We start from the raw sequence: 23657 nt of genomic DNA, 5'->3' as shown, positions 1-23657 counted from the left end.
TGTGCGATGTGCTCTCTCGAGCTCCGGGGGTTTGGAGAGGACATCGGGGCCGAGGCTTCCCATCAGCAGGTCGGATATGAACTCGGTCGGGTCCCGGCCTTTTTCACTGCCCTCGGGTATATTTATTATCCGGAGGTTGACTCTGCGGGACCGGTTTTCCATGTCGTCGAGGCGATCTAGAAGAGACTTATTCTGGGTCAGTAGTGTTTCCACTGTTTGTTCCGTGCTTGTTATGCGCTCAAAGTTATCCCCCGCCAGGGTCTCTGCAGCAACGAGGCGTTTATTAAATTGATTCACCGTCTCGCGGAGCGCGTCCACCGAGCTCTGCAAAGGTTTGACAGACTCCTGGATTAACTCAGACATGTCTTTCCGGAGCGAGGCCCGTTGCTTCTCCAGTTCAGAAACCAGCTGGCTCATTGAAAAGGTGTCTGGTGTGTCGCTAGCGCCGGAGCTAGCTGCCGCCATTTTAGCAATTTTGCTAGCTACAGGAGTTGCACCGCCACGAGCAGCAGGGCAGTTCGGCGTATTGCTCGCTTTAGATTTAGAACCACTCATTTCACGACTGACTTGAAGTTATAACTGTAATCCGTCACTTTCCCGAATGAATTGTGGTATTTACACAGATATATTAAAGTTAAAGTTGAAGTGCAACCGGAAGACCTCCTCCGTGCGACTTTCTCCTACAACATCACTACCGGAAGTCCGTTTTTATATCTTGTAGTTTTTTTTTGCGTCTTTGGTCCTCAAGTATCTTTTGTTTACATTTTTTGTCTTTTCGATATTGTTTTCATACTCTTTGTCAATGAGGATAGAAGACAGCATGAATCTAAAAAACGTTACAGGGACACACGTGTTCACATGCAGTATATGTTACACACACAAAATCAACTCACCCCTTTTATTTTTCATCCGATGGACGAGGATGTCTCAGTGTCATCAGACAAAAGGAAGAAGTTCTTGCTTCATCTTTTCCATGAAGTCTGTCGGATCCAGAAATAGATCACTGATGATCTCAACCTCTGTCTGGATGCTGTAATGTGCCATTTAAGTACAAGTACATTGAGGGCAGAAATATCAAATGACCACATTTCTTCTTTTTTTTTTAATGAACAATGCACCATGTTTAATCAATTTAATATGTACTTTTAAAAGCATGTACATGGAGGACAAATGGATTCATAACCTATAGTATTCAACAACATACAGTACATGTCATGGTATAATTAGCATGTGACAAAACAAAACAACAAATACCGGTATTGTCCCTCTTAACTCGGATAAAACAGGCTCGTTTCTCAGTGTGAACCTTCATATTAGGCACAGGTAGCAACAGACATGGCTACAAGCGGGTTATGTTCATTCCTGAACCAAATATTTATGGGGGAGACAATCTGAGAAACCAACATTTCTTTAGGTGTTTGAAACACAAATGTTTTTTTAAATGCTGCCAAAATAGGTTTTATTATAAGGCTCAAATTGTTAAGAGCTTGGGAATGCCAATATCTTGTACAGTGGCCCTTTAGAAATTGTTACAGTATTTGAAATAAGTTTATGATCTGCAAGGTGAGCTACATTTGGAGATTTTGAGGCATTACTGGCCACTTTAACAAAGTCAGGGAGTGTAAATTAAACTTTTATATTCCGACACCAATGAACAAAAAAGCCAAATGTGGTACCCACCTATTACAACTCTGAATATTGGTATTATTACAAAAACATTTAAAGCACAATTGTTAAAATGATAGAAACGACAACAACAGTGAACTTATAGCACCAATCCAAACCAAAGCACCACAAGAAAAAAGGAAAGGAACAGCATCGCAGCAAATCCCCATAAAGACAAACTGTAGATTCTATCATGAAATGATGAGACATGTGTTAAACAGAGCTGCTTTCAGAGCACAGTGGACGTCACAGTGATGACACAGCATTTCTGACAGTTTTAAGGATAAAGAAACCGCTGAAACTGCATTTAAAAAAATAAAATACGTCATTAAGATTAGGGCAGCAAAAATGTGGGTCAGGTGATTAGTTTCCTTTAGAACAGCAGTAAAACAGTGACCTTTAGGGTACAATGGTCACAATACTATCTTTAGAAGGACAAGCTGACAGGTTTTCTTTTAATATTTTAGCATCCAGCTCATACAGTTAGTGTAATTCGATAAATCAGTTATAACTGATTTCTTTCAATATATGAAATGAGGATGATAATGGTTTCTTTAAAAAGCTTTGGATTGAGTTTTCACAGTTAGCTGTCTTGCTTGACTTGGTTCATTCATTGCATATTTGTTTCTACTGCAGGTAACTATTTTTAATGAAAAAGCTCAGAAAACCCCAGTGAGAACGTCTTATCTTAGCATTAAACAGCAGAAACGCAGTAAGTGAGTAGCTTGTGAACATAGTGGATCATTGAGCAGCTAAAGGGTCAGATATTTCCCTCTGGATTTAGAGACCTAAAACAGAACTAAAAAAAGAGTCAATATTGTTCTTAAACTTGTCTGGTGGGCAGAAATAAGCAACTGGTGGCTAACATGTTCACCTAATAATATAAAAATTGCTATGTCAATGTTGCTTATGCTGTCCCCATGTGGTCAAACGAAATCACCTATTATCACCCTAATTTAAGATGGCTGTAGTTTTTTTTTATGTGGCAGAAATCTTTTCATAGGGACATAAATGATGGTTTCAAACAGTCCTTAATTCATCATATCTGTGCCACAAAGACATCTGATATTTTACGGGTGAATTAATCCATTCTCAAATTAGCACTAATACTATAAAATGCAGTTTGAAAGTAAGTGCAGTCAGATGTCTTCACTCCTCCCTCTGGGCCTGTTCCTGCTGGCAGAGCTGACTCTACTGTGTCTCACTGTGATCTGAACATTGCACTAACAATAAAAGTTACTGCACAAGCCCCACAGTCGGCAGCCACAAAAGAACATCCTATAATCTGAAAATGTCCTGTCTCACATCATCAAATAGTGAAGGCAGAGTCACTGTTTGCCCCGTGCAGCTCTGTTTTACTGTAGAGGTGATAATATTTTTAGCAAACTTTTCAAAATGGCAAGACTACGGCTGGTTCACTGCAATGACACATCTATAGCTTTCACAAATACAAATCAAAACAAACAAAACACACAAATCCTCTGACTGTTGACACTTTGCAAATCAAACTCTGCTCATACTTCAGCTACATAACAGCCAGGACTTTATGAATACGTTGATCTGGCGTTAAACAATGGCATTTAAACAATGTGGTCAGGTAACAACTGTTATGTAATGATAACATAGAAACAGATCTTTCATTTTATAGCACGAGATATTCTTTTTCATGAGGGAAGATATCAGGAAAAATCATGTTCTTTACAAAGTGGATTTCTTTTAAACTCGTAACAAAACAAAAATCACCTGTTAAGATACAGGTTTTAAGAGAGTACGGTGACCAGGCCTGCGGCCAAAGAAAAATATAGTAGCACCAAAATATTACAACAGAGGGATCATAGAAAGACAGACGATGGAGGGAAGTCTCTCTCTCTCTCTCTCTCTCTCTCTCTCTCTCTCTCTCTCTCTCTCTCTCTCTCTCTCTCTCTCTCTCTCTCTCTCTCTCTCTCTCTCTCTCTCTCTCTCTCTCTCTCTCTCTCTCTCTCTCTCTCTCTGCGGGGTTCAGCAGCCCCCCCCCCCCCTCCCTCCAGTGGAATGTAAAACTCAGCCAGGGCTGTTTCGGCCCAGCTCGGCTCGGAGAGGTTTGTGCTGGATTCTGGCTGAAAGAAAAGGTCCCTCTTTAACAGTAACGGGACTAGATGTTCGTTCGACAGCGTCCCAGTTGTGAGGGCTGCTGTAAAGGCTCAGTGGGAGGGGGTCAGGCTACTGTGAGAGTACAGGGCCCAGAGAATGGAGGCTGTGTCCAGGTCAGTGTCCCTGGCACGTCTTGCAGCACATTTGTCTGAAATATGGCCGGCTGCAGAACTTGAACCTGAGCACCAGGGGGCAGTAGGCCACAGTGTTCACATCTTTACACTCTGCGGGGAAGACAAACATGAAGCAGTTAGTAATTAATGCATGGAAATTACATTTTATTATTAAGAATTAAATGTAAGAATGTTATCACTTATATTGTTCAGACTTATACATCTTGTGCTTGATGGAATCAGGCTCAATGTGATAAGAAATGTACAATTTAAAGATCTCCTATCATGCTATTGTTAGGCATATATTATGAGTCTCCGATAAAAATATATAAAAAACATGTCTATGATGTGTTTTGCTCAAAATACCAAACAGATCATGCATTTTAGACATCCCTCATATCCCTCTGTTCCAGCCCTGTTAGAGAAATTAAGCTTAGCGCAAGTTCAATCAGGAAGACCAATATCCTCTGTCTGTTACACGTCATTTCAATGCTCTCTCCTCTCTCAATAAGTGACCGGGGGCGTCACTCCCCAGCTAACCAATCACTTCCCCCCATTTTCACAAGCCTATCATTGCACCCGCTAACCCCTTTAAATCTGCTCTTCCCTCTCCGTCAGTTGTCATTTCAGGTGACAACGTGCAACCCTCCTCCACCCCTTGGCCTCCTGTCTCCTCATATAGGGCCAAGCTAAAACCTTCTCCCTTCAGACCGGACCGAACTACTTATCACCACCACTAGTGTCTAGACCCCGGTGGGTTTCATCGGAGCGGTTTTTCCCCTCCTGAATGATTACCCTGCAAACCTGGGCCTAATCGCCAAACACCATTTCATTCACTCGTAATAATCTGTCAATCACTATTTCATTCATAATATGAGTCCCGGTAATAAACATGTATTTCATACATCACGTCTCTCCTGATTGAAATGCTGTTTCTGGGTCTAAAACTTTAATAAAAGAAAAAAAAATTATGCTGAGTATCTGATCAGGAGAATTCTACCCAGAAACTCTAAATGCTAAATGCTGCCGTGATTAATCGCCATATCATGTTCAAAACCACATAAAGGATTATTTCTGAAACATTCTGTACCCCCGTTTTTTTAGATGTAGGGTTTTGTTTTCTGACACTTAGTGAGTTACCTGACACACCGGGGACACGTATTTATGTATACAAGACATAGAGAAGTGCACTATAGGAGACCTTTAAAATAAAAAAAATTAAAAACTATATTTTTAATTTTAGTAGTAAATCTTTCTATAATGTTTTTTCTATGGCACATGAAGAGGAGCGATGATTTGACCTCTGACCTTCAGGGTTGTCTGTGCTGATGGCCAGATTGAGGTCACATTTGCTCTTGCACTGCTGCATGGCTGCGGGCCGCTGATGTTCCAGACACTCATTGGACGGGTGGCCGGTGGGAGTCAGACACTGCACCATGCGTTTCTCCTGACCCAGACCACACCTGGCAGAACACTAACACATTGGGGATCATCTTTAAGTCAAAATACTACAAAATACTGAATATTAAAAAGACTGAAGCAAAAGCCTGTCTTACCTCTCCCCAGGGACCGGTCACCCAGTGAGGGGGGGGGCAGCGCTGCAGGTTACAGCGCACCCTGGAGGTCGGTCGGCCATGTTTGGGGCACTTGGACTCTGGCAGGTTGTCTCCGCTCTCCCCGCTCTTACACAATACCACACGGTGCCTGTAGCCAGGACCACAGCTGGGCGTACACTGTGAACAGAGGGGTTGATGAAGGGACAGGGATTTGGAGTCGATGGGAGGGTGCAACAGCGGGTCATTGCAATCAAAAATCATGCGAAAGAAGCTTTTGTAATCCACTCAGAAGAGGGCAGCTGCTCTATTGGAAACAAAGTCAAGAGCCTGATCAGTTCCTGGAAAGTTCGCTGGACAAATTCCTTTTCTGTGTGTGTCATTGCTACATTACACAAACACCAGATAAAAGCTGAAACCAGCAGATCTTCAAAATATATTTTACAAGTCTGCAAAGGCATAAAAGACATATTTAAACTCCTACTGTCTTCCCAAAACTAAGGTTCAACATTAAAAACATGTGAGGGATTCCCCACATGACAAATGTAACAATATTATGTTTGTTAAGAATGCAACAACTGTAATGTTGTGGTCTGCTCTGCGATTCTGTTGCATATTGCATGGCTTTACTGCGCTGATGTCTCTAAGGTTTCAACTGGACAAACTTCATATAAGAGAAAGACTTAAATGCTACTAAAACATGTAAGATTGAATCCCCGTTACCTCTGACCAGTCCAGGGCCAGCCACTCTGGGGGGCAGCTGTGGTTGCTGCAGGGCTCAGTGAAAGGGGGCCGCGGCGTCGCGCAGGCGGAGTCGTCCAGGACCTTCTCCTCCGTCACAGAGAGCCGCCTTTTACAGAACACCTCCCGGGTACGCAGGCCGCTGTTACAGCTGCGACTGCACTCCGTCCAATCTCCTGTCCACCAGCTACAGCAGAGAGGGAGCTTTTTGTTTACATTTTCCTTATTGCATTGCATAATATAGTGAAGACATGATACTGATACAATTACAATACACAAATACGTGTTTATGAACGGTTAACACTTAATAAAGACAACATTTTAAGTACCTTAAAGGAAATTTGACAAAAAAGGAGTCTAATCCTGAATTAAGATAAAATTTGCGTCTTTTGAGGAGTTATTTCACCGTCAAAAGAGTGATTGTAGAATGAACGCTGAACAATCACACACATATTCAAATGCTTTTATCAGGTAAAAAGTTATGAACAAATAGAGAAATATGTATTTCTAATTTCACATGAAGAAAGTCTTATCAGCAGGAGACTACTCACGATGGGGAGCATGGCTCAGTGTTGCAGGATCTTTCCCTCTCTTTAGGTTTGATCTTCTTGTCACAGAAGTGATTGTAGACGACTGAATGATGTGCCTGCTTCCTACACACCACCTGCTGTGTCTGCACACCTGTGACAACATGACACACATAGGCATTATAAAGTGAGTGGATACGTTAGCATCTCCAAGTTAGTTGTTTTGAACCCTGCCACAGTGCTGAGATTAGTTATGTGGGAAAGGCCCGGGTAATCCAAGATCTATGATAGTGCTAGCAAAGCTTCAGTATGGAAGACAATGTGAAAAGAAATCTGGTCCAACAGCATTTTTTTATCTCTTACTTCCTCTCAGTTTATTGCCATAGACAGTGTTGCCTTAGTGTTGATGTAAAACTGTCATTCATAAAAAAAGTGACACAATTTAACAGGCTGTCTCCTTTAGGACTCCATTTACTTCTCAGAGGAGAACATTTGTTCGTAAACTAAAAAAGGTCAGTGAGAGAAAAGGAAATTAGCAATGTGTGATATCTCCAATGTCAGAGTCGGTGATCTGCCCAAATGCCTCAATAGGGACTCTACTTTTTTTGCCCTTTTACCCTTACTTTGACATTGGACACTTATGAATGGGTTTAATCCTGCATGTGTGTGTGTGTGTGTGTGTGTGTGTGTGTGTGTGTGTGTGTGTGTGTGTGTGTGTGTGTGTACCTCCAGCGCAGAGGGCTGAGCAGCGGGACCAGGAGGTGTAGTGCCAGGCAAAGCCTGTCAGAGGTTCCCTGTTCATCGGGGGGTTGAAGCGATAGTGGACCCCCGGGTTCTCCTCACGCACCAGCACCTGAACATTCAAACGTTTAAAATACATGATGGTTAAACTTTTTCAAGATCCCAATTTTTTAACACGGAATTTTTGATTCATTCTTACCATGACAATCAGGGTCATGTTTGTTGGCCCCAGAGCTTCAAGAGTTTCTGGTCCGTCAGTGGGCCGCCTGTAGTGGAAGATGGTCCCGCCGACATGAAAACTACGCGGCGTGTCAATGGTCAGCTTCCCATTGATGAAGTACTGGTCCCCTTTACTTTTTAGCACTGGGAACCAGAGGAGAGGGACAATACGAAGGAAGAAATAAATGGTAGGAAGGCAGGAGTATTCAGAGTAAAGTTAAGACATTCAGATAAAAACCTATAACGATTCCTGATCATTTTATCATCATTTTATTTTGCTTATATTGTGTTTATTTGCATGCTTTACAACTTTGGATTTCACCTGCTGTAAAACAATTTCCTTTTGGATAAATGAAGTACTTTGCTTAGTATTTTAACAGCTTTGTAGTTTTCTATCATAGATATTATGTATATTTCTCTAACTCATCACATGTACAGGCAATAACACTAAACATAAGCTTGAATATAATCTTACCAAGGTAGTTGAGGGAGATGTTGAGCTCTTGTATGTGGATGAACACTGAGCCTTTAGGAATTCTGACCACTTCTTCATAACCTGAGACACACAAAGTCAAAAAGCTAAAGAAGGGGATAACAATGCATAAGCAGTTTTAAGCTCTGCGGGACGCCAATGGACTAAGCAGAGGCTTCAGATTCCAGCTGCATTCCTGGGCAGCCGGCCTCAGCTCGGCTCTCTGCTAGAGAAAGAACTGAGCCAAGAGCCGGCTTCTCCCCTCTTCATCTCGTCCTGCCATCTGGTTTAGTTTCTTGTCCTTTTTCTTTTTACGCTCATCTCACCTCTGCAGAGAAAACCAACCTTATACAGTCAGTGCAGCCCTGTAAATAACTGTAGGCACACAAAAATAATAAAAACGAATTCAATGATTCCTACCAAAGCTTTGACCACAAAAGGAGAGGTTTGGCTTGTGACCTCCATATGGAGCTCTGCAGGTCGGATTGACCCTGCTCTGGGTTTCTGGATGGAGGCGACAAAGGTTAGAGCAACAGATTTGGAGTTTGATGGCCACAAAGACTGGGAGAGCAAAAGTGTGAGAAAGGTTTGATCTGTTAATAATTGGGAACCTGTGTGGTACACTTTACTGCCTACCAGAGACACAGGCTGGACAGATGGAAATAGTTTTTAAGAGACATTGTTGGATTGGAGCCAAGAGCACAGAGAATAGACTAAATATTGCATTGTCTATCAAAAAAGTCATTTATGTCCTTTTCCCTCCATTTTAAAGTGTAGGTTCAATGGCTTAATCCCAGACCACATTGAAATGCCTTGAGCAGAGCACTGGCTAAAGGCTTTGGGAGTTCAGCGTAATCAAAAGCTTGTTATAGACATGACTAAGTGATTCAGAAATCTTTCTGTATCCAGAATAAACCTCCAGAGATGTTTGACTGGCTCTGGAGTTCTCATTCATAACACTCCGTTCGATGTCTCACTATGGGAGCCGATGCGCCTCATCGCGGAGCAAACAGAAGCATCAATCTCATTACGCCAATCCTGATTGGCTGGTGATCTTGACGTCAACGTCAGGGAATTCACCCCCTATAAGTAGCTTGCGCCACGACGCATGCGTCATTCAAACACCTCTTCTCGCTTCAGAGCACATAGTAGCCGGACAAGCTTAACGGTCCACAGACTGAACCCAAATATAACCATTTCGGTCGACGGGCGCTCTCGCGGTTCTCTTTCCCCGGAAAGTAAGGTAGGTCTGATTTTTTCAAGCTAGAAACACACCTGTTGCTAGCTCGCTCCCTCACTATCGACACCACGGCAGCGAGGAAGCTTTTTCTTTTCTCTTCCCCATGGAGGAGGAAAGGATTAAAGGAGCATACTGTCACACCAGTCAGTATTCTCCGGGAATAAAAGACCCACACCGTCCTTTTCTCCGGATTAAGGACAGGGTGGTAACATCTTTTTCTCCCATCCTACCTGTTGAGAGCGGGTCCTCTCCACGCCACGAGGCGAACAAGATGGACGCCTCTCTCCCTCACACCAGAGGAGTCAGGGACTCGGTGGCTCGACTCGGTGGCTCGACTCTGCGGCTGCGGGTTGAAGATCTCGGGCACAGACACACACCAGGTCTGCTCGTCCTGCCTCGGGCTGGAACATGCCCGAGGCGCTATCGACAACCCCGGCTCGTGCGGACATTGTGTCCGCTTCACCGTGAAGAGCCTCCGCCGACGGCTAGCATGCCAAGCTAGCCTCTCGGAGCAAGACCCCCCCATGTCCACTGACCTGCCGGCCGGCAGTCAAGACGCGGGGGCGTCCGCCGCAGAGAGTGAACCCTCTCCGTGTCGGTCTGGGGCTCATTATCTGCGATGGCTGCAGAACCGGAATCCCGCGCCCTGGCAGGCCGGGACCCGGTGACGGCAAGACACGCGGGAACGGGACCCCACGCTTTACCGAGCTGGGGCTCCCGGTTAGACCTCACCATGGTCTCACCCGCGGAGGATGTCCTCGAGCTGGACTACGATGAGGACGAAGAGGACGCCTCGGTGTTCCTCCTGTCCGAGTCGGATGAACAGGAAGAGGACACCTTCATGTCATCGGCTCAGGCTGCTCTCCCGGGCGATGACACACCAGCTTCGCCCTGTCTGAGCATGGACCTGCAGGCCATGTGTAAACGCGCCGCGGCCAGACTCGACATCCCGTGGCCTGAAATGGCCAAGGAGACCTCCAGGTCCCGCTACGAAGGGAAACATTTTCCCCAAGCAGCGCGGACGAAGAGGCAACTCCTTCCGGTCTTCCCGGAGATGTTGGATGAGGTGTCCAGCAACAAGGTCCCAATCCAGGGTGCCTCCTCCCTAGACTGTGACGGAATGGAGAAGCTCGGCCTGCTCCGCATACCGCCCATGGAACCGCTGGTAGCGGCCCACCTCCTACCGAGGTTGGGCCCGTCACCAAGCAGGAACCCCACGCTGCCAGCAAAGTCGGACCGATTTCAGTCGACAATGACTGAACGGTCCTACAAAGCCGCAGCGTTGTCCGCCAGGGCCCTGAATGCGTCCTCGCTGCTAACCGCTTACCAAGCGGAGCTCTGCGAGGACCTGTCGGGTAACCCGGGGGCAGCCACTCTGGACGAGATGGCAGCGGTCACGGACATTTGTCTCCGTGTCCAGCGCTGCGCTGTCCAGGCCACGGGCAAGGTAATGGGGATCATGGTGGTGCAGGAAAGAGCGAGATGGCTCAACCTCACCAACCTCCCAGACCGGGAAAAGGAGGATGTGCTTGACATGTCCATCGTTCCCGAGGGGATTTTCGGCTCCGCTCTCGCCTCCATGCAGAGGAGATGCGAGTCGAAAAAGAAGGAGGACGAGGTACTCCACCTCTGCCTCCCTCGAAGGGTCCAGCCGCTGCCTTCGCAGCAGCAGTCCTTCGCAGCAGCAGTCCTTCGCCCAAGCTGCCTCGAACCCTGCTCGGTTTAAAACACCGAAGACGCAGAGGTCGCAGCCCGCCCCGAGTCCCCAGCCAGGCTGGAGACGAGGGCGAGCTGGCCTAGAAAATCTCCAGTTCCGGCTGCAGCTCAGGCGCAGCCAACCCAGAATTTTGGCCAGCAGTCGAGGAAGAAGAAGCGAGTGGCGTGACAGCCCCTCCTTCTCCCCTCTGTGACAGAGCTGGAAGTCCACGGTTCCCCAGCTCTAAATGTGTTCCCGCCGCCTCGAGAGATGCCTCAACACCATCCTCAAGTCCGCACAAACATATGTCACACATTTGTTTATTTTTCTGTCATAAAACATTTGCCGCTGACGCATCCAGGCTTCAGGCCGAGGGCGCAGCTCAAAAAAATTAAAAGAAAAACAATAAAACCAATAAACAGCCCGTCAACTGTTCCCCTTCTGAGAGCAGCTACGGCATCTCTCAAAAGGCGGATTACAGGCGGGTCTGTGAAGGCACCACCGTCACGCGCATGCGCAGTGCCGACTGGGGTTGTCGAAAAGGGGCACCACTGTGTTCAGACACTAGAGGGCCCCATAACACAACAAATAGAGACTCAGAGAGGAGGAGCCGTGACATCTCCACTGGCTCTAAGGAGCATTGCAGTGGAAGATGCTCACATCATCTGCTTGGGTTTTCAAGACAGTAACACGGGGCTACAGACTCCAATTCGCTGTCACCCCCAGGTGAGATTCTCTCACTCCTGGAAAAGAGGGCTATATCTATTGTACCCGCCGAGCAGAGTCAGGGCGGCTTCTATTCCAAGTACTTCCTCGTTCCCAAACGGGGAGGGAACGGAATTCGGCCAATACTTGATTTGAGGGCTCTGAACAAATATCTAAAAAGTAGGGCTGTCAGTCGATTAAAATATTTAATCGCGATTAATCGCATGATTGTCCATAGTTAATCACGATTAATCGCAAATTAATCGCACATTTTTTATCTGTTCTAAATGTACCTTAAAGGAATATTTTTCAAGTTTTTAATACTGTTATCAACATATGAGTGGACAAATATGCTTTATGCAAATGTTTATTATCATTTGAACAATGACAAATATTCTCATGAATGTTAAACACAACAACCTCTGAACATTACAAATATTCGCCTCAATTCAACCTGGAACCTCTCTCATACAATAATACAATACAAATGGTGTGTGTGTGTGTGTGTGTGTGTGTGTGTGTGTGTGTGTGTGTGTGTGTGTGTGTGTGTGTGTGTGTGTGTGTGTGTGTGTGTGTGTGTGTGTGTGTGTGTGTGTGTGTGTGTGTGTGTGTGTGTGTGTGTGATGGATCGTTGGAGCTATGTGCAACTCAAGGCATATACTCGAACGGGAGCTGCCTGGACGCTGCAATCATGTTGCACACTATCCGAGCTTAGTGTGCTGACTTTTCGTACAATGTCCCACTGTCTGGCTGCCTGCATAAAGTCAAGTGCTCGGCGCAGTTGTGGGGAAATGTCGCTCCTCTGTTTTCATTTAAACATCTCCTTCTATCCGTTAGCGCAGCTAGCTAGCACCAGATGCTAACAACAACAATGCACGTAAGGTATCTCTCTCGCTCGCGCCACACATACACACACCCTCCCGGTCCTCCCAATAGCCAGTCGGTGCCTGCCTGTGAGCGTGGAAGTGTGGTCTGCCACAAGCGGGCGGCAGGAGCGGGGCTGTCAGCATCAGCGGGGCTGTCAGCATCAGCTTGTCGATGGTATTTTAAACTCGATGCGCTCTGAAACTACGGGGCGGCCGTGGAAAAAAAATACACATGCGTAATCGCGTTAAAATAATTAGTGGCGTTACATTTTTTTTGCGTTAACGAGTTATTAACGCGTTAACTTGACAGCCCTACTAAAAAGATATAAGTTCAGAATGCTCACTCACACATCTCTGCTGCGGCTCGTGCGACAAGACGACTGGTTTACATCAGTCGACCTGAAAGATGCGTATTTTCACATCCCAGTATATTACCCACACAGGAAATATCTGAGATTCGCATTTCAGGGGATCTGTTATGAATACAGAGTACTCCCCTTTGGTCTGTCTCTCAGTCCAAGGGTGTTTGTACGATGTACGGAAGCCCCGTTAAGACAACAGGGTATTCGCCTGGCGACCTACCTGGACGACTGGCTGCTTCTCGCACAGTTGGAGCAGGAGGCTGTTACGCAGACAAATGTCCTCGTTAAGCACCTGCTCAACCTGGGTTTCATAATAAACACAGAGAAGAGCATGTTGTGCCCCGCGCAGTCTATACTCTTCCTGGGTTTACGCCTGAACTCGGTGCCCTTTTCAGCTCGCTTGCCAGCGGAAAGAATGAAAGCTTTCAGAGCTTGTCTCGCTCTTTTCCAGCTGCGCAAACATGTTCTCTTCAGATCATGCCTGCGATTGCTGGGGCTCATGGCGTCAGCCATCCTGGTCGTACGACTGGGACGCTTACACATGAGGGAGTTTCAGCGCTGGGTGGCCGCCCTAAAACTAAATGAGTGATGGTTACTGTGAAATGCGTAATGGCACTGCGCCACTGGCTGCACCCGACTTTTCTAGTACGAGGTGTGCCTATGGGTGCTGTCCTTTCACGGAAAGTGGTCACCACGGACGCATGTCTGACAGGTTGGGGAGGTATTTATGAAGGTCGCCCGGTGAGGGGTCTCTGGAGCAGAGACCTCCAGCGGGCGCACATAAATTACCTGGAGCTTTTAGCGGTGTTTCTCACCCTAAAACGCTTTCTGCCTTTCCTCAGGGGACATCATGTCCTCGTGAGGACAGACAACACGACCACAATATCGTATATTAACCGCCAAGGGGGTTTGCGTTCTCTCCAGTTACACACTGGCGCGCAAACTGATCCTATGGAGCGGTAGACGTCTCCTCTCTCTGAGAGCGACGCACGTACCGGGAGTGATGAACCTCGGGGCAGATCTACTGTCCAGAGGTATACCACTTTATGCAGACTGGATTCTACATCCAAGGATTGTGAGCCAGCTGTGGGTGCGTTACGGCAGAGCCGCGGTGGATCTGTTCGCATCTAAAGACAACGCTCAGTGTCAGCTGTTCTTTTCGATGCGCGATCTAAATGCACCGTTAGGCGTGGATGCACTCGCGCACGATTGGCCCCCGGGCCTTCTGTACGCGTTCCCACCCCTGGCTCTGATACCTCCAACTCTGGCCAGAGTGAGAGAGCAACGCCACACACTTACTCTGATAGCTCCGCACTGGCCAGCTATGTACTGGCTAGCGGAAATATATCAGCTGCTGTGCGGGCAGCCATGGCAGCTCCCACTACGCAGGGACATACTGTCCCAAGCGGGGGGGGCGATCTTTCACCCACACCCAGAGCGCTTGGCTCTATGGGCCTGGCCCGTGAGTGGTACAATCTGAATACAGTGTGACATGAAGCTGTCATGAAGCGAGAAGAGGTGCTTATTTTGAATGACGCATGCGTCGTGGCGCAAGCTACTTATAGGGGGTGAATTCCCTGACGCTGACGTCAAGATCACCAGCCAATCAGGATTGGCGTAATGAGATTGATGCTTCTGTTTGCTCCGCGATGAGGCGCATCCCATAGTGAGAAATCTCACTTCATGTTACTCTGAGGACTGGGGTTACGTAAGTAACCTATAGTTTCAGTTTGCCTCGAGATGAAAACAAGCTGTACGGAAGTTGTGACCAAGTCAAACGGAGTTCCTACTTTTAGGACTTCTGACAGGTTAGTCAACTGTAAACTTAAAGGTGGGGTAGGTAAGTTTCAGAAACTGGCTCGAGATACATTTTTTGTTATATTCCATGGAATGCTCTTAACATCCCGATAGCAATGAATATCTTAAGTGCTTTGACAAAAAACCCATAAAAAAATTGGATCTGTGGAAGCCGTAATACTGTAAAAAGTACAATTGCCGCCCTGTCTGTCAGCCTTCCATCTCGTGCACGCACAAATGTATCTCGTGCCCTCATTGGGCGTGCCGTCATTGGGCGTGCATTGCAGCAGTACTTCAATGACTCGCCAGCAACAGGCGGCCACTTTCACCAGTCTGCTGACGTCATGTGCACATTCATGTGTGTTGGAGGAGGTGCTCTGTAAGGAAGTCTGAAGGAAGGGGCGGATTCTTTTCGGCTGTGTACTTTCAAATTTTAGTGCACTCGAGCCGGTTTCTGAAACTTACCTACCCACCTTTAAGTGACCTCTTTTTACTTAAGTTTGTATTGGCAAACATTGTAATTAGATGGCCAAACCTATAGACACTACTATCTTTTCAGCTTGGACCCTGAATTCAACATCAGCTAACACCTTTGGGATAAATGAAAGCCAGGCCTCATTGCCTAACACCAGTGTGGACATCACTCATGCTTTTGCAACTGAAGGGGAGAAAATCCCAGCAGCCAGGTTTCAAAATCTTGAGGGGAAAGCTGTCCCAGAAGCTGAGATAGCAGCACATTAATAACCATTGTTTTGGAATAAACCAAGACTCGCAAAACCAAACGGATGCATATTGTCTTTGTTAAAAAAAACTTAAATCTATATTTGGCGCTTTTGCTTTAAGTTTGCACTGATGGCAACAACTGCAATGCATGCTGGGACTGCAGCTGATTAAAGGAGCACTTCACTGTTTTAGGACATCAGTGTAATTGACATGAGGAATACAGGTAAACCTGTAAAACCCCCTTTAATAAAAACACTGACCGTAAATACTATCCCCAGATCATGAAACACGTGACTCAGCAACCTACACTTTGACTTCAGCTCTCCTAATGGATTTTTTTTAAGGGTAACAGTAATGTCAGATATTTGGCACATAGTTGCGACCTCAGCTGGGGTTGACCGGCTGGCCTGGCCACTGCGGTGCAGAACACAGCTGCCGGCTCAGGGTGCGTCCCTTCCGAGGAATCCTGGAAGGGGGTGAGTTGACAGTTGGGTGAGAAACTCTGAAGTCGGTGTTGCGGGGAGAAATCAAACCGAGAATAGATCCAAAAGCAGCTGGACCTCAAGCCACACTGGTCCGACCTCACCTAAATCTGCCTGCCACGTGTCCCTGGGTAGCTGCTGGATAAATATATGTATGCATATACAGCGTATGGTATTGTATATGCGTATATTTATGGGTTAAGAGTTTTTCAGGGAGTATTTTTACTTCTCCGAATTAATTTTGTCAAATTCTACTTAGTAACCCATGCTGGCCTTTACTTAAATCGTAACCCTGATTGACCTTAAAGCTGTTTTGCCACTTAATTGTTACAACAATGTATTCAATTGACTCTTTAACCATGCACTGATAAGCAACTTGGCTCTTTAATGGTTTATATTTTTGGCGGACATGTTTTTGTAAGACTTGGTAGCTTCATTTTAGATGAAGAAACCTGAAGGGTTAATTCAAGGCCCTTTATCTTTCTCTTTGTATAAGATTACCATTGGTCATGTCATTGGTGGACGTATTACATTGTTTATATGCAGATAATATAAAATTATATCTTCCTGTCAACCCTATTCTAAGTCTATATTTACAGACAATGAGACAGTTGAACTAACAACTACTATAGAACAATGTATAGGCGTTGGTTATTATGTAACACAATAATAAGAAATGTCATGAAGAAACTAATGTACGCAAAGATGGATAAGACAAGCGATTGTTATTATCTGTAATGCCAACTTTAAGCCTGGGCTGCGTCAACTGTAAATGGTCGGATATTTTTCATTTCAAACCTTTATTTATACAGATAAATCCCATTGAGATCATTGATCTCTTTTCCAAGGGAGACCTGCTCAAGTAGTTCCACATGAAACATAAAAACAACAAAAGGACATCATACAGCATCATTTACAAAATTATCCACATAAACAGGTACCAATAGCTTCCGATTGAGTAGCATCCAACCGAGCTTTAAAAACATTTAGTGGCACCAGATTGTTCAGTTTCCATTTAATTTGCAGACTATTCCAAGACAGAGGAGCTGCGCATCTAAAAGCTGTCTTCCCTAAGACAGTCCTAGCAGTTGGCACATTTAATAAAACCACAGCATTCGATCTCAGGCAGTAGCCACTTACAATTCTCCGTGAGATCAGGGAGCAGATATAAGATGGAAGTTTCCCTAACATGGCTTTGTATATAAAAATGTACCAGTGACTGAGCCTCCGTACAGTTAGTGAAAGCAAACCAGCCCTTGCATACAGGGTACAGTGATGGGTTAACGCTTTACAGTTTGTCACAAATCTCAGTGCACTGTGATACGCAGCATCTAACTTGACCAGGCAATTGGCAGGTGCATTCATATAGACCAGATCCCCATAGTCCAGCACAGGTAAAAAGGTCACAGTGACTAGCCTTTTCCTGGCCTCAAGCGAGAAACAGGACTTGTTTCTGAAAAAGAACCCTAGCCTAACCCTCAGTTTTTTTAGCAGGTTATTGACATGAAGTTTAAAAGAGAGACAATCATCAAGCCAGATACCAAGGTATTTGTAACAGGCAACAACTTCAAGTGTTGTTCCTTGCGTAGTTACAATATCTAAAACAGGCTCTGGTGTCTTTTTTGATTTTGAAAAGAGCATTACCTTGGTTTTATCCACATTTAAAAGAAGCTTTAATTCAGAGAACTGAGTCTGAATAGTGTTAAAAACAGCCTGTAATTTAACAACAGCCTCCTTAATGGTGGGACCTGCACAATACATCACAGTATTATCCGCATAAAAATGTAAAGTAGCTTCATCCACATTATCTACTACGCTGTTAATATATATGGAGAATAAAAGTGGTCCTAAAACAGAACCTTGTGGTACACCATTAGAAATGTTTAACCACTCGGAAGACAGTCCATCAAAATGAACACATTGGGACCTTTCAGAGAGGTAGTTCACAAACCACCCCACTGCATGGCTGGATATGCCAATAATAATAATAATAATAATAAACTAATTTTATATAGCGCTTTTCTGAACCCAAATACTGGCTAGCCTCTGCTTTAAGATGCGATGATCAACGGTGTCAAACGCTTTGGAAAGGTCAATAAACAGAGCTGCACAACTCTGCTTATTATCTAAGATACTAGTAATGTCATTCACCACTTTCATTGTGGCAGTGATGGTGCTGTGTTTCTTTCTGAAGCCTGACTGATGTTTAGACAGGATGTCATTTGTACGTAAAAACTTTACCTGTTCACTCACTAGGCGTTCAAGAACCTTAGCCAGAACTGACAATTTAGAGATTGGCTGTATAGTTATTTAAAATAGTTGCATCCCCTCCTTTCAGTAAAGGCAAGACATAAGCAGACTTCCATACTTTTGGAATTGTATTTGTGCTGAGGGAGAGGTTAAAAAGAGAAGTAAGAGGTGGAGCAATAAAATCTGCAGCTATCTTTAAAAAGAAAGGTTCTAAGTTGTCCGGGCCAGCCGGTTTCCCCCTCATTTTGTCTCTCATAGTTGAGGTATACCTAGGATGAAAATTACAGGCCTCTCTCATCTTTGTAAGTGGGAGAACTTGCACAATTGGTGGCTGACTAAATACTTTTTTGCCCCACTGTATGTGATACACTTTGAATGTCTGGGGTATCCTAACTCACATGGCAAGGCAGCTTTCCAAGATGCATTTACTGTCCAGAGCATTCAAATCCAAATGTTGATTGTGCACAAAACGAATAGAATGAATAACTTCTCACGGTAAAAGCATCCCGTTCATTTAATCTGACTCTCAGGAGCAGAGGTATTTCAATATTTATCAAAGCTTCCCTCGGCCATGAAATCATCTTAATCTATATGTGCAGAAATCTCTGTGGCAGCATTTAAAAAAATGTACATGTATGAGTTGGCTGGTGCTTGAGTGTTTGAGTTCTGTACCTCCTTCGGGCAGCGAGTCGTTGAAGAGTCCCTCCACAGAGTCACAGCTGCTGCCGTGCCCTCCGCAGATCCGGCAGCGATCCTCGCGCACGTCCGAGCCGAGGACTCGATCACAGCCTACGTGCTGCAAGAAGGGAGAAACAAGTGAGCTAAAGGGTCAGTCAGGGTCATGGGGCACAGTCAGTAAGTGGAGAGGTGTCGCATTTCCAAACATTTGGACTACCTATGTTGCAAATGTATTATCTTTCAATTTACACACGGCATGTCTGTCCGTCCTGGGAGAGGGATCCCTCCTCTGTTGCTCCCCTGAGGTTTCTCCCATTTTTCCCTTTAAACTGTGGGTTTTCTTCGGAAGTTTTTCCCTGTACGATGTGAGGGTCTAAGGACAGAGGGTGTCGTATTGTCATACTGATATTCTGTACACACTGTGAAGACCACTGAGACAAATGTAACATTTGTGATATTGGGCTATATAAATAAACATTGATTGATTGATCGGGGGGCGGGCTGAGGGATTACCTCTTATGTCTTCAAGACCACTTTTCCAAAACACAGAATTATCAGATGGTAAGACCAGATGTGTTTTTTGATCCTGTGTAGACTTAATGATCTGAGGTTGCTAAACTCATAGCTGTCGACATAAATAAGTTTCATGATGAGTGAAGCAGGTGGTTTCACTCAAACTCTTTAACAGGGAACCAAACCTAAACAAAAGGGTAGACAATGAATGGTAACAGCGCTCACACTCATATATTCATATGGCAGTTGTTTATTGTAGAGAGGGATAATGAAACCTATGTTTATTATTACTTTTACACTGATTAGATCACATTTCAAAACTAAAGCCAGGGTTGAAACTGAGATTCAACTCATGAGTATCGGCTGGTGGCTTTTTATTGTGGGTAGTAAGACGTTTTTAAACATAAAGGTCTCTAGACTATTAGAAGGCTTATATATATGGGTTTTTGTGATGCTGAAATATATGCTTTAAAAAATGAACTTCCACACCACAATTAATGAACAAAAAGTGTAGGGATGTTGTGGTTTGTATTTATTAAATACTTTACAAGTGTAAAGTCACTACAGACTCCACCTAAAATGTTAGCGTTTATTTAACTTTGCATTTGGTTTGGCATTTACTGCATACTAGAACCATCTTTTTGATTCATATCAGATATATGCTAAAGATGTTTATAGAGAGAGTTAGACAAAGTAATTTTAGTAGTAGTTTTTTTAATGAGGTTTTTTGACAAAATACCGAGCACGGTTAATAGGTGCTCATTTATATTTATGTGCATTTTCCCTTCTTTAATAAAAATGACCATAAAACAAATCCCACCTCTTAAATTAAGAGCTCTACTTCACTCATCTTTAGAAGCCTTATAACAACAGGTGCAGTCCAGGAGTCGACTGAAAGCTGTGCCACATGTTAGCAGAACACCATTATCATACATGTAGTAAATCTGGCACTGTATATTTTGTCCAAAAGATCTGGGGAAAAGGTGCTCTGACTCATGTGCCTTTCGTCTGCAGCAGCAGATTTTGTACAACTAGATCTGTTCTCGGGTCCTTTTCCTATCTCCAACACTTCATTCTGTTTCTCCCGTCTTATCATTGTCAGACCGCAATCATAAAACTGAAACCAAAAGGAAGATATTTATCCTTAGTGTTTTTTAAGTTAGATTTTCATTTAAAATGTGTATGTAAAACATATGACAGGTGACATGATGGAGAAGAATAATGGGAAGTATGACCGAGTGGAATAAGTCAGAAGAAAAGTGAGTAAACTGAAACAGGGGTAGGAATGGATGAAGAGAGTCAGAACGGAGAAGAGAAAAAGAGAAAGAGAACAACTGCAGTGAATAAAGCGTGCCTGCAGTGCAGACAGACCTGAGCAGGAGGGTCACTGAGTTCTTTCAGATCAGAACAGAGCAAAGCATGGGGGAAATCAGAGAGATCGGTGCAGGAGGAGAGAACAGAGAGGAGATGTTGATAAACAAAACTCTCCTCTTGGATGAGTTCAGCCTCCCTTACATAACCTTTGAGACCCGTCAATAAGCCAGATCATGGGGGGTAAGAGCCAGGACAAAGGGAGGTGAAAACTATTTGTGTTGGCACTCAGACAACCACAAGACAACACGCTGGAAATCAGAATTTTTTTCTTTCTTCTGTCCTCACATTTTTTCCTTTTCCATTGAAAGATTCAACTTTTGGAAAATGCTACATCCAAAATAAACAACAAGTGGATCAATTTTAGCTGCACGCTATTACCATTCATTTGGTCTACATCCCTTAACAAATGGACCATGAGGCTGCCAAAACGGGTTCCAGGAACCTTTTGGGCCTCCAGGTGGTCTTCACTTTAAGATGAGCAGCTAGATGTTTTGTTTTCATTAACAGCCGAGATTAAGAGAGAGCATTGGTTGATGGGAATGGGAGATCACTGCCAAAGTTAAAACAATTTCTCAGTTAAGCAGCTGATTGTGATGATCATCCGCAGTCATTGTTTAGACAACACAGTGGCGGCAATCCAGGGTTTGAAGAGCGAGTATAAACAACATTATCTCATTCGTTTGTTGATCCTCTATTCTGCTGCTTCAGCTTCAACTGTCTGCTCACATGCAGATGTCTAATGGCTCTAATTTATTTCAATTAAACGCTTACATGAAGACTTACAAACACACGGAAAAGCCTTATCTCACCTTACACTCTCCATTTACACACACATCCAAAGAGTCGTCTCGGCAAGGCGTGCCGTCCACCACGGCTGGAGCACGCTCCGTGTAGAAGTTGTATCCTTCTGCCAGACAGTTGAGAGAACAGGGCTTCACCCCACCTACACACAGACATACACACAGGGAGCATACCACAGTATCAGTATACCGGATTTATAGCACACAAACATGGACATCAACCCATTCTATTAAAGCTGCATGCACAGGTCCCGATGCAAGTACGATACACATGCACATGTAGTGTATGTCTGCACAAATCTAAATATTATAAACACGCACACGGTCACAGGGGAAAAGTGTTCAATTGAAAGACATGTATTTCAAGATTTCCACAAATGGCACGCACAAGTTCTCTGGCCAAAACGTTCTTTGGCGTTCCCTATTTTCTTAGTCTATGCTGTTGTATTGTTTACCAAAACATAAAAATTGAAAGTAAATTGCACCAAATGCCAGGTCCAGACTCCAGTGACAACCCACTTTTTTGTGCACTGGTTTATGTGGGCAAAGGCATACAGTATAGGACAAATGACAGTTCTCCAATACTATAACATAATGAAAAATAGATTATATTTGATACTTTTAGATCCCTTTGATAAGGCTGAAAATGTAAGTTTAATTTAAGAAGTTATCATTTAAATGTTGCTCTTTCAATTTCCATATAGTTATAATTTAAATGTTACTCAAGTCCAGAAAAGCTTATAAATTAAACTTGAGGTGACGTGTATGTAAATGATAAAGCATCAGTAAATGGGCTCTATCTCTCTGATGCACTTCAAATAATATCTTTTATACAGCCCACTGAAGTCCTGTAAAAAGTTAGTCTGAGCTACTGAAAATATGCCAAACAGAGCAGAATTTGTTACTAAGGCAGCACTCAATTCTGCAGCAAGGCCAATTTACCAAAAACGAATTTCCAGTGCTGACCAACAGAGAACAAGTAGCTAAATGTGAATCTATAAATCATTTTGTAACCACTATAATGTTTAGGTCATGATTGTTATTGTCCAATATGATACATACCAGTGAAAAAGCACATCATACTAAAACAACTTACGGTGGCCCTGAAGTGCAAGACACCACAGCATTTCAGAAAACACCACAGCATTTCACAAAACACTACAGCATTTCAGAAAACGCCACAGCTTTTCACATTGGACGGAAAGGATATTCCTTTAGGGAGAACACTTCTTGTTTGTGATTGGACGTGGACAGAACCAGCCAGAGAAGCATTGCTGTGATTAGGCGCATTAACTTAGTTCATGATCGCGTTCACACCAAAAAGAGCCGGTACTAAAATTAGTTCATGCTAACCTTTTTACCCCCTCGAAAGTCCCTGCTAGAGAGCAGGGACTTTCGAGCGGCTCTTTTGCAAGAGAATTAGCTATATTTTGTTATTCTTAATGCTTGTCATTCACACGTTGAGAAAAGACGGACTCCACCGCCCGGACCTAACGGAGCCGCAGTGGGCTAGCTCCGGGACGCCGGCTGGAGCTAGCCCCCTGCGGCTCCGTTAGCTCCGGCGGCCACCACTTGGATAATTGGGTCCCCTATTAACATTTGCTCCCGTTTAGCATTATGGGCGTCATAGCCATAGACTATAAAAGTCTTACCCAAGGCTGCATCATAAACTAAAATGTATATAGGGCTGTCAAGTTAACGCGTTAATAACGCGTTAACGCAAAAAAAAATTAACGCCACTAATTATTTTAACGCGATTAACGCATGTGTATTTGTTTTCCTCGGCCGCCCCGTTGTTTCAGAGCGCATCGAGTTTAAAATACCATCTACAAGCTGATGCTGACAGCCCCGCTCCTGCTGCCCGCTTGTGGCAGACCACAGTTCCACGCTCACCGGCAGGCACCGACTGGCCATCGGGAGGACCGGGAGGGTGTGTGTTTGTGTGGCCCGAGCGAGCGAGAGAGAGACCTTACGTGCATTTTTGTTGTTAGCATCTGGTGCTAGCTAGCT

The 23657-nt window shown here is 44.4% G+C and overlaps 1 protein-coding gene across 1 annotated transcript in view; it reads right to left on the bottom strand.

The window, feature by feature from the left end:
- Positions 1 to 3685: 3685 nt before the first annotated feature.
- adamts10 (ADAM metallopeptidase with thrombospondin type 1 motif, 10) overlaps positions 3686 to 23657 on the bottom strand; it is a 76902-nt gene continuing 56930 nt past the window's right edge. Inside the window, exons 17-26 of the mRNA XM_034080468.1 lie at positions 21657 to 21790; positions 18955 to 19078; positions 8165 to 8245; positions 7670 to 7833; positions 7456 to 7582; positions 6754 to 6883; positions 6185 to 6389; positions 5465 to 5641; positions 5217 to 5382; positions 3686 to 4019 (exon numbers count right to left, since the gene is read on the bottom strand). Of these exons, the coding sequence (XP_033936359.1) occupies positions 3910 to 4019; positions 5217 to 5382; positions 5465 to 5641; positions 6185 to 6389; positions 6754 to 6883; positions 7456 to 7582; positions 7670 to 7833; positions 8165 to 8245; positions 18955 to 19078; positions 21657 to 21790 (1418 nt within the window). The 3' untranslated portion in view covers positions 3686 to 3909. The remainder of the gene's footprint in view (positions 4020 to 5216; positions 5383 to 5464; positions 5642 to 6184; positions 6390 to 6753; positions 6884 to 7455; positions 7583 to 7669; positions 7834 to 8164; positions 8246 to 18954; positions 19079 to 21656; positions 21791 to 23657) is intronic.

This window comes from Pseudochaenichthys georgianus, chromosome 4 (assembly GCF_902827115.2).
Source record: "Pseudochaenichthys georgianus chromosome 4, fPseGeo1.2, whole genome shotgun sequence".
NCBI classification, from domain to species: Eukaryota; Metazoa; Chordata; class Actinopteri; order Perciformes; family Channichthyidae; genus Pseudochaenichthys; species Pseudochaenichthys georgianus.
The sequence above is the reverse complement of the archived record's forward strand: the minus strand, read 5'-3'. Positions and strand labels throughout refer to the sequence as shown.